The sequence below is a fragment of the Saccoglossus kowalevskii genome, chromosome 11 (genome assembly GCF_978046115.1).
Source record: "Saccoglossus kowalevskii chromosome 11, keSacKowa6.1, whole genome shotgun sequence".
Taxonomy (NCBI): Eukaryota; Metazoa; Hemichordata; class Enteropneusta; family Harrimaniidae; genus Saccoglossus; species Saccoglossus kowalevskii.
The window spans coordinates 27993299-28005258 of NC_140651.1; the positions used below are offsets into that span (position 1 = coordinate 27993299).

General features: G+C 38.4%; 1 protein-coding gene across 4 annotated transcripts in view; it reads right to left on the reverse strand.

Annotated features, from left to right (window-relative positions):
- foxO3 (forkhead box O3) overlaps positions 1-10966 on the reverse strand; it is a 53240-nt gene extending 42274 nt beyond the window's left edge. The window contains exons 1-3 of one of the 4 annotated variants that reach the window (XM_085504857.1): positions 10021-10966; positions 7959-9553; positions 6709-7093 (exon numbers count right to left, since the gene is read on the reverse strand). In XM_085504857.1, coding sequence (XP_085360983.1) covers positions 7988-9553; positions 10021-10392 — 1938 coding nt within the window. In that variant the 5' untranslated portion in view covers positions 10393-10966 and the 3' untranslated portion in view covers positions 6709-7093; positions 7959-7987. Of the gene's footprint in view, positions 1-6708; positions 7498-7958; positions 9554-10020 lie in introns of those variants that run through there. The other 3 variants (XM_085504856.1, XR_014930818.1, NM_001164968.1) reach the window with 3 other exon arrangements.
- Positions 10967-11960: the final 994 nt, after the last annotated feature.

An 11960-nucleotide genomic window follows, 5' to 3' on the forward strand; every position in this document is an offset into this window, starting at 1 on the left:
GAGTATAAGCCCTTCCCCGAGTATAAGCCCACCCCTCTGTTTTTAGACATTTAACAAGTTGATGGTATCCCTGAGTATACGGCTAGGGTGTTTTTACCGGGCGTCGACGACATTTATTAAAATATGCATGTAAAAAGTGTATTTTATTGCATAATAATCGTGATTGGTATGGTAGTTTGGTTCCTGCTTTTACAAGAAAACTTGCATTAATTTCAGAGTGCATGGCCGGCGAACGTAGGGAACATAGTTCGCACCTTTTCTATTCTGTTATTTACTCACGATGAGTCCCGATGTCGCAATACTGAAGTAATCCATATTTCTTTTGAGTAGTACTTTAGAAATGCCAAAAATGTGATCGCCAAGTCGTGAACGAGCAAACTATTCTTCGACATGACTTGTTGGCAACGGTGAAAAGTTTAAATACTTCCTCCACCCTCAGTTTACCTTTCTAAAATTGCGAATCAACAGCTTTAGGAAAAAAATCACCTTTTTTTGTTGAAATCAGATTGCATTTTAACATCTCGGTAATTCACTTCCGCATTATGTTGAAAAAATTACTTTGTCAATAATCGAGAAACTTCGTCGGTACGATACAGCATTTTGATTGTTAGGTCAAAGAAGTTGTTCAGGTCAAATCATGATGAAAAACACCATGGCGGAAATTGCTTTGTATCGAGAGTGTGCGTACGATCAAAAACATTCCACAACGAACGTAATGATAAAGATCTTGCCTTCGACAGTTTTCCCACAGACCCTACCTATTTTTGCACTGTAAATTCAGATGGTATGTAAATCGTATTGTAATAAAATGTGTGTATTTTTATGAACATATTTGTTTCTTCATTGTAAAGTGTTGTGGAAATAAAAAAAACGCAATATTTCTCCGAGACCGGCGCTATGAACGAAAAATGGAATTTGGATAGTTTTCAAGGTTGGGAAGATGGTTACAATTTTAAACCCCCCAAAAAATTATCATTTCTGAGGAATTCCTCCAGTATAAGCCCACCCCCTAATTTTCCCGATTTTACATGTTCAGGCCCCTGGGCTTATACTCGGGGAAGTATGGTAAAGATGTTGTTAAGAAATGAACAAATCTGACAGAGGTCCATTCAAGGTACCTATATACCAAGTATCAAAGCAATTGAAGCAGTAGTTTTCAAGAAGACGCCGAAAATGCAGTTGTTGACAGACAACGGACAGACAACGGACAGACAACTGATAATCATCTGTATATGAACAGCTTCGTTCTGTCATTCTTGATGACAGCAGAGCTAAAAATTTGAAAATCTTACATTCAATTTATTACAGCGTTCAAGGTTAATTAAATGTGCCTTTTTTAAACTATTGTCTAAGGTGGTGAGGGATCAGTTTCCAGACAGCAGTTACGACAGGAACCATTCTATATATCGTATCGATCATTTTAATCACTTTTAACAGAGTTATTAGTAAGTCATATATTATGTGATCAATTATATGAACTGTCATCCAAACTTATTTATCTCAACTCAGGAGTGCTGATAATCTGTGTTTAACTGTAATAAACATTTTGTTGACATGAATAAAGGGCAAGGACATTTTTTGACAAGTATTAATAAAGATGATAAAACACTTGTGAACTGCAATTTCCTGTAGTTTCAGCGAAAATCTGAAAAAAAAACTTTGGGTTAAAAGAAAGGTTTTGAATTAAACTTAAGTATGCATTTTGTCCATTTTTAATTTTCAATATAGCTGGCAGGAAAATCACTATTTTCTCCTGTCAAACTAGTTCAGTTATCATGTTTATGCCCTTTGTTGTTTTCATTCGTTGATGGAGGACATTGCTCAGCAAAACATCAAACATTTTACTAGTTAGTCCTGTCCATGTTTTACATATAACTGAATGACAAATTTTCATAAAACCAACTGAAAACTGACCTACTCGGAACAAAGCATGTAGTAAGTATGTACCATTTTTCTGAGGTATACTGTCAAGACTATTCAGTGTCAATCAGTGAGCCCATATCATGGTATAGCCCTCGGAAATTCCTGACATGTCTATTTCATGAAAAATCAATAGAATTTAAAATGTTTTAAAATTATATAAAAGCATAGACCCTGTGTAAAAAGGAAACAACAAAGTCCTTATTGCATAGATGAGATTGTATAAAAGACATCCATAAAACCGCACATCTCTAACTTAAAGCGGGGGAGTTGTCACCTGCGCATGCGTCAGATAGCCATAGCGTGTCATTGTTTATAAACAAGCGTATACCCATGAACTTTTGCGTTTTTAGTATGTGTTGTTATCGTCACTTGGGACTCAATTCTTGTGCGTGCACAGGTGACAACCTTCTCACTTTAATCGAACAATTCCTTTAGCATTCAGTTAAGACAAAAATCAAATTGGATAAATTTTTCTAAATTACTTTAGGAATATAAACTACAATGGATTTAAAGAGCATACATGTACATCTACCAACGGCAGTGGTATACTCAAAATTTTTGATGCCATTTTTGTTTTTGTTAACTTTTGAGTACCATTGTCAACTTTTGGCATCGTCTACAAACTGATTCTTAAGTCTGCTTCCCCCATATGAAATGTTGACAAAAATTGACAAACCTTTTGAACAAAAACTAAAAGCAATATCTGAAACTGTTTGTATGTAATTTAGTGAAAATTTTACACAAAGTTGAAATATATGCACAAAGTTTTTGACGTGAAAATTATCTCAAACTCAATTTTTAATTGATCATTATTTTAGAAAGTATCCCAGGGCTAGATAATATATATATAAACGACTATTTGGTAACTCAAATGACCCAGTCTCCTCTTTCCTGAGATCTCAACAAAGCACATCATTGGTAATTTCATCTGCATTAAATCTACTGAGAATCACATCTATTCAATGGTTAGTTAAGTTCCTCGATTTCAGTTTGACCTCGGTGATCTAACTGGAGTGATTCTTTCATGGTTTGGTGACTGCACAACTGAAAACGTGTAAAATATAAAGGGAACTGTAGACGGCGACGCTTGATAACCCACTAGACAATCATTGTAGAGCAGTTGTATCTTATCTCAACACCCAAGTCTTGACATGCCCTAATAATTAATTCTTGTGTCTGAAAACTGACCTATTTAGAAGCCATGATGGCTGTGCAGCGTTTCATACATCTTTCTCGAATGACCATTCCTCCCTATTCCCAATAGAATTCAGTGATCTGCATACAAAGTTGCTTACAAATTCTTTTTCAAAAGAAATGCTTTCTCGGATTTCTCACATACTTTCTATTACTTCCGCATATAGTGGCTGATTTTCAATTCAACTTTTCTATTGTACATGGATTCAAATCTGCATGGTCATATGCATTTGTAATATTATACGGTAATATATTGTAATGGTAGTACTTTCTCAAAGATTTTTTACAGAATTTTATTTCAGATGTTTTAAACTCAATCCATGATATAATAGGCTTATGAAGATTTTATATATTTTTAATACCATTCTGAAAATGATCTAAAAATTAGAGTTTTTTTTCCCATGGCAATAACTAGTCGGTCACTGGTAGCATAGTGGTTGTTGCATCAGACTCATGATCAGTAGACCCAAGTTCAAATCCTACCTTACCCTGGGTGAGTGTGCCACAGACTCAATGGGTAGGCCAATTACGCTGGCAGAGATTCATTCACTGATGAATGCAACTTTAGGGGAACCTTGATTGAGGTCCGAGCCTAGTTGATGCCAGGATAGCGCATTAAATTGCCATTTGATAGAGACATGGACACACAGCCCTGTCATGTAGTCCCAAACTTGAATATGACTTCTGTGGCAAAAATGCACTATATGTCAGCACTAGCACTTGCACATACAAAAAAAAGTCAGGAGAGACAACAGTGACATTCAATGTCCAGAAATGTCGCCGGGCAAAAAATCATTTAAAAAAAATCACTATTGTCATAGTCAACTTCAAGCACCATCCACAAGAACTTTCATTTGTAGTCAACTATTTTGATTAAAAACTAGAAGCAATTTGGCACTCAAAGGGTTAACAGGCAGATTGTAAAAATGTTTCTTAAATGGAGTATATACTAGTGTGATCATATGGACACATTTGGTTTTACAAACAATGAGAGCATCATGCTTGCATACAGACTTGCCAGCTAGACCAGAGTTGCAACATGTTTACTGCAGTGGTGTGCCTTAATTTTATCAGTGTTAGAGAAAATTTATCACACCAAGCCTACTCCAGCTATGCCAGCATTACAGTTCACATCCTGCACTGCATCACTTATTCACTGTATCATGTACAGGTATGTCAGCATTGCATCACATATCCACTGTACATGTCAGCATTGCATCACATATCCACTGTACATGTCAGCATTGCATCACATATCCACTGTACATGTCAGCATTACATCACTTATTCACTGTTTATGTAAGCATTGCATCACTTACTGCACATGTCATTATTGCATCACTTATTCACTGTACATGTCAGCATTGCATCACTTATTCAGTGTATGTCAGCATTGCATCACTTATTCACTGTACATGCCAGCATTGCATCACTTATTCACTGTACATGTCAGCATTGCACCACTTATTCACTGTTTATGTCAGCATTGCATTACTTACTCACTGTACATGTCAGCATTGCATCACTTATTCACTGTTTATGTCAGCATTGCATCACTTACTCACTGTACATGTCAACATTACATCACTTATTCACTGTTTATGTCAGCATTGCATCACTTATTCACTACATGTAAGCATTGCATCACTTATTCACTGTATGTCAGCATTGCATCACTTATTCACTGTACATGTCAGCATTACATCACTTATTTACTGTATATGTAAGCATTGCATCACTTACTGTACATGTCATTATTGCATCACTTATTCACTGTACATGTCAGCATTGCATCACTTATTCACTGTACATGCAAGCATTGCATCACTTATTCACTGTATGTCAGCATTGCATCACTTATTCACTGTACATGTCAGCATTGCATCACTTATTCACTGTATGTCAGCATTGCATCACTTATTCACTGTGTCAGCATTGCATCACTTACTGTATTCACTGTACATGTCAGCATTGCATCACTTATTCACTGTATGTCAGCATTGCATCACTTATTCACTGTATGTCAGCATTGCATCACTTATTCACTGTACATGTCAGCATTGCATCACTTATTCACTGTTTATGTAAGCATTGCATCACTTACTGTACATGTCATTATTGCATCACTTATTCACTGTATATGTCAGCATTGCATCACTTATTCACTGTACATGCCAGCATTGCATCACTTATTCACTGTACATGTCAGCATTGCATCACTTATTCACCGTTTATGTCAGAATTACATCACTTATTCACTGTATGTCAGCATTGCATCACTTATTCACTGTACATTTCAGCATTGCATCACTTATTCACTGTTTATGTCAGCATTGCATCACTTATTCACTGTACATGCCAGCATTGCATCACTTATTCACTGTACATGCCAGCATTGCATCACTTATTCACTGTATATTTCAGCACTTATTTACTGTACATATCAGCACTGCAGCAATTTCCTGTACATGTCAGCATTGCATCACTTATTCACTGTACATGTCAGCATTGCATCACTTATTCACTGTACATGTCAGCATTGCATCACTTATTCACTGTTTGTCAGCGTTGCATCACTTATTCACTGTATATTTAAGCACTGCAGCACTTATTTACTGTACATATCAGCACTGCAGCACTTACTGTACATGTCAGCATTGCATCACTTATTCACTGTACATGTCAGCATTGCATCACTTATTCACTGTACATGTCAGCATTGCATCACTTATTCACTGTTTATGTCAGCATTGCATCACTTATTCACTGTATATTTCAGCACTGCAGCACTTATTTACTGTACATGTCAGCATTGCATCACTTATTCACTGTTTATATCAGCATTGCATTACTTACTCACTGTACATGTCAGCATTGCATCACTTATTCACTGTTTATGTCAGCATTGCAGCACTTATTCACTGTACATGTCAGCATTGCAGCACTTATTCACTGTACATGTCAGCATTGCAGCACTTATTTACTGTATGTCAGCATTGCAGCACTTATTTACTGTACATGTCAGCATTGCAGCACTTATTCACTGTACATGTCAGCATTGCAGCACTTATTCACTGTACATGTCAGCATTGCAGCACTTATTCACTGTACATGTCAGCATTGCAGCACTTATTCACTGTATGTCAGCATTGCATCACTTATTTACTGTATATGTCAGCATTGCATCACTTATTTATTGTTTATGTCAGCATTGCATCACTTACTCACTGTACATGTCAGCATTGCATCACTTATTCACTGTACATGTCAGCGTTGCAGCACTTATTCACTACATGTCAGCATTCCATAACTTATTTACTGTATATGTCAGCATTGCATCACTTATTCACTGTATGTCAGCATTGCATCACTTATTTACTGTACATGTCAGCATTGCATCACATATTTACTGTACATGCCAGCATTGCATCACTTATTCACTGTACATGTAAGCATTGCATTGCATTGCATAACACATTCCACATCCTAGATCCTTTTACGTCAATGAAATGCACTATAACAAAGAATTTTAGGCTTTGTAACCGACTATATCTTCACTAGTACATTCCCCATACAAAGAAAGAAGAAAAGTTAAGTGTTTTTGTAAATATATTTGTCTGCTTAAAACTCATTCAAACTACAATTTTGCAAATAAAAGCTGATCCATAATTGAAATAAAAGCATTACTTTATATATATATATATATCTATAAACATTCTTACTATATAAGTGCCATTATATTTCTATACAATTTTACATCAAAATAAACCCAACATCAAAATTATGTTTTCTTTAATTGATAATCATTTATCATATAAAATGTAAAATATTTCACAAAAAAAAGTTTTTATTTATATTTTTTTACAAACCCCAAGCCCAAAACATTAATTACCGTAAGAAAAATCCACTTGAGAAAAGGTTATTTCTGGTTAAATATTTTGGAGGGTGTACGATGGAGTTTTTCTTTTCATTTCACCTTTAAAAAAATAATATAATTTGTGAAATGTATAAGTGAAAATGTAATTGCCATTATGTTTGTATTAAAAATGAATAATTGAGTAAAAATAATTTGGCAGAGTTAGGCAATGAGCCGAATTAAACCACTTCCCCCGAATACCAACTGTAGTAAATGGGACAACACTAATTGTAGTTTGACAGAAAAATATTAAACATTACAGATGATATTAACCTAAAATTGACCAATGAACAATGTCCACACATTCAAACATCAGAAGACCACTTGAGAAACAATGCCCTGGGAGATTTTGTCACATCTATATATAGACACATAATGTACTGTGACCATGGCAGAACAATATGACTACAGATCTTGAAATGATTGTTTTTTCTACAGCCACCACTGACCATTTTTTTCTTAGACTGAAGAATAAAGCCATCAAAAATCAATATTTGTGAATAAACTGTTGAAATGTACAAGCCAGTATAGGCTACAGCCCCATAGCAACATCATAGCAACAGTGACAATCATGTGTTTGCATTGAGATGAGTGATTTTTAAATTGCTTAATTGGGTCAACCAAGTTAGTGCTTGTTCAGCAGCTGATTATATGTACATTTTTGGTGAAAAAATATAACTGCAATATTATGTAATTGAAATATTGAACCTTTTTTGAATTTTATATAAATTTACAATGTAATCACTCATACTATCTGCTGACATGTTATAGAATGGAAAAGTATGAAGACTATTTTTTACATTACAGCTGAAGTAAAAATGAATTTTCAACAAATATAATACATGTACAGATTTTGTTTGATTCTACCCACAAAAAAAGGCCTCCAAACAAAATAGTTAATTGATTAGTTGGCAGATAGACTTACCTAACTATCGACTAATTGTGACTTCCTGGTTAATGTACCCAACTTTGGGTAGACGAAGATGTAGCGCTACTAGTAGAGAACGTGAGATTCATTCCCATTGTTGATGAGGTATTTCCCTCCAAATTATTGAAATCCAAAGCAGCAGTTTCAGTGATATCGGGTTCATTGCGTATAATACTGTCAACATCACACTCAAGTCCTCCATTGAACATGTCCAGTTCCAAGTCACTCGGAAATTTATCATGCATATTTGTCAGCTGGTCAGTGGCCAATCCGGGCATGTTCATGTTCATGTTCATACTCTGCAGCATACTAAAATTTGTGCGCTGGTTAGACAACATCTGTTGTTGTTGTTGCTGCTGCTGCTGCTGTTGTTGTTGTTGTTGCTGCTGCTGCTGCTGCTGCTGCAACTGTTGTTGTAAGGCATTTCCACCTATCAGCTGCGCCAGTAAGCGACTATGTTGTTGTTGTTGTTGCTGTTGTTGGAATGGCTGCAAGTTGTTTCCAAATCCTGTCATCACATTAGGTTGGGTAAGATTGACGCTAGAAGGTATATTGAAATTCAAGCGACTGGGAACATATTTCTGTTCCTGTGCCATGGATAACATAGGATCTGACTGCAGCATCAAGTCATTTCCAGAAATTTGCGAAAGCATGGGATCTTGTTGTGAAATGATCAAGTCCGAAGGTAGGATAGGATCATTTTGGGAAATCATGGCTTCATTCAGTGGGGTCTGAGAGACTTGTTGGATGTTAGACATGCTGAGCTGTGGCGGGGATGGGTTTTCAGAGATCATTCCCAAGGAAGATGGTGACGTCTGTCCAGCTTGAGTCATGCACAGGCCGGATTGTGTGTTGTAAGGTAAGAACAAAGAAGTATTAGCCAATGTGACATTTTGGGTTCCAAAAGTCGGCGCCTGTGTTGATAGTGTGAATGTGCTGCCGTTCTGATTGGTATACACTGCCGGTAATCCTGGACTTGGCGACTGCGCTGGCTGGATCTGCGGCTGAGGTGACAGTGTCAACTGGTCAATAGTCATTGGATCTGGAGAATTAAGTGTCATCGTTTCAGCTAATGCACTTGTCAACTGGTCAGTCGTTTGACGTAACAATTCTGCTCCAGGGTAGTTTGAGACTGGCACTGTACTGTTCCAGTCAATTGGCCCAGGAGACATCGGTGGCACTTCGTTGTCATGCATGTCATCCAATTCTTGGTTAGCCATGATGGGGGATAGGCGGCCACAACTGCTTGCATTTGAACTTGTTCGAGGGCGGAAATCTGGGCTTAATTGGAAAGCTGGCAGCGGTGACTCTACCATACCGGTGTCGCTACCATCAGGGGTCTGCGGACTCCACTTGGGCCGTTCACCAGCAGCGGCTAATTTTGCTGCAAGTTCGGCAGCCTTCTTTTTGGCACGACCACGTTTCTTTTCAAATTGTTTGTTGCTGGTGTCCATGCTGGTTGCACGACGGCGAGACGATTTACCAGTCTTAGTGGCGTCCGGATTTATCATCCACCAGGAGCTTTTCCCAGTTCCCTCATTCTGAACTCTGACAAAACGGCTGTGTAATGACAGGTTATGGCGAATAGAGTTCTGCAGAGAAGGGAAATAAAGCAAGGGCTTTAATATTATGACAATGTAAATAAAGAAACCCGTGCAAGCGTGTGAGTGACAGACATTTTTTTCTTTCAAAAAAGTCAAAACACGGCCGGTGTAATATAAAACCAACGATTGCACAACGTTACAACATAGAGTGATTTATTCCGATCTCCTTCGGCAGATGCAGTGTAGTAATAATACTTTGCAAAAGAATATTCAATGCAATCATACAAGATTAGTGCCCGAGGTCGTATTTCAGCCAGGCACGAGTTAACATTTCTCTGGTCAAGATGGCGGACTTCTTTCTAGTTTAATCTATTCACACGTCTTGTCAATGCAATGGTATAAGGGGTTGCCATGCACTGAAACGCCGCCTCATTTTGTATTTTTATCACATAACAGTTACATGTTAAATAGTATACAGAGGCAAGACAAGTTTAGATGTCATTTAAGTAACCCACCTTCCATCCAGCCGAACTGTTGCTATCGCCTTTATCCTTGAAATACGGCACACTTTTGACCATCCATTCGTAAATCTGTGATAGGGTCAATCGTTTATCTGGTGCACTTTCAATAGCTTTGGTGATCAGATCGGCATATGACAAATTTCCCCAGGCATTCCTCCGTGAAGAATTCTTACGACTAGGTGTACTCTGATCTTGTTTTATTTCGATGCCTTCCTGTGGAATCTCGGTCTCAGGTGTAGCTGCTTGATCCGACGGCGGAGGCGATGGTTTCTGTGCGCTGAAATCGGGTCGGGGGAGGGGCCATGTGCACGATCGCGGACGACTTTGCGGCTCAAAATCGGGGTCGATCTCCAGTATATCTGCCATTTTCCCACCGAAACTGACACAATTACATGTACTGGTAAATATTGATGTACCACGTACTAAAAACAGAGACGAAACACGCTGTAATATTACAACCCAGACGTTGCGAAGACAGTCTGCTCAATCCAGCATTTCACGGACGCTGTGAAAAACCACTCGAGCTCAATTCTCTGCGAGCTGTGGCATAATGAGTTCGCTGGCGATCTGCATATTGCTGCGTGACGTAGCTGAGGTCATAAGGGGTCACGAAGACAACTGAGCAACCTATCATAGCCCGGCTTGTTCGACAATTACCATACTACCATTGATTTCATTGGCGATAACGTCATCCGCCTGTCAATCACACGAAACCCGGCCAATGGCGTGATGGTCTCACGCACATACACGTGCCACTATAGTTTGACACAAGTTTCCACTAGATGATAAAAAACGGGTTGTGCACAGAATCGCTACCCACTGTTTTTTGCGCCTAGATTCTCTAACATATCGGGCATTACATGAGCCGAATGCGCGGCCTACACATGCGTATATACACTTAAATCGTGCTTCGGGACGACTACCACACCACCGCACCCAGACCCAATGTTTTGATTTGTGGTCAAGGCTGATCGTAATAACAACTTCATGTTACGCAAGTATGCAAATTTGTGGAATAGTAAGCATTGTTGTGAGCCGGGGAGGTGGGCGGGGCAAACTATTTTTTCCGCGGGAAAGAGAAAGCACGCACATACATACGTACCCTAAAATACACACATCGCTTGGCGAAATGCCAGACTTTCACAACGAGTACGTTTGCTCATTTATTTACATACCATATTTTTGGCGACAAATTACGGAAATTACTCACATGTAGAACAATAATGTTTTATACTACTATATTTATACGGACCAATTACACAGCAACTGCGTACATTGAAAATTAATGGAAGACAGAGTCGGGGGAAAGTTGTCGTATACAGTTGCAAAAAAGCAAAACATTACCACGCACTACTGTTTTGGAGTGAACCCAGGACAATGAACTTTGACCAACTGTTAAACAAAAATGTAACGCCTGTACGTTTTATAAAGTGTGTACAGTGACCTGCCATAAAACGTGTAGCCGATTTTTACCGTCACTATAATGTACATTGTATGCAAAATCCGACCGGCTTCCTTATCACCGGGCCTTATCATGAAACACTCGCAGCCCGTCCGGGGACGAATTAACGCGTGGAATGCAGCCCAAGTGAGTGTGGTGCAATGGCGTATTCTGGACTCGTTAGATTAGAACACAAGTTTAACAGCAAGTGCCCAACATCGTATAATCCCGAAGTTTTATTGTATTTTACTTGATAACGCCATGATGATGGACGAGACTCGTGTTGCGCCTGCGTTGTGGCTTGACAAAAAGTGTCACGCACCACGTAACACACCCGGTGTTCAAAACGTAAACAAACAAATACCAACCACCCACCCACCCACCGGTGTCCTATTGTTCGGTTGCAATGTTTTGATTGCAAGAAACGTAGCGCCCGACAGTTATAAGAATAAGACAATGGATCAGATAAACGAGTCATTGACCTTGCCAACGT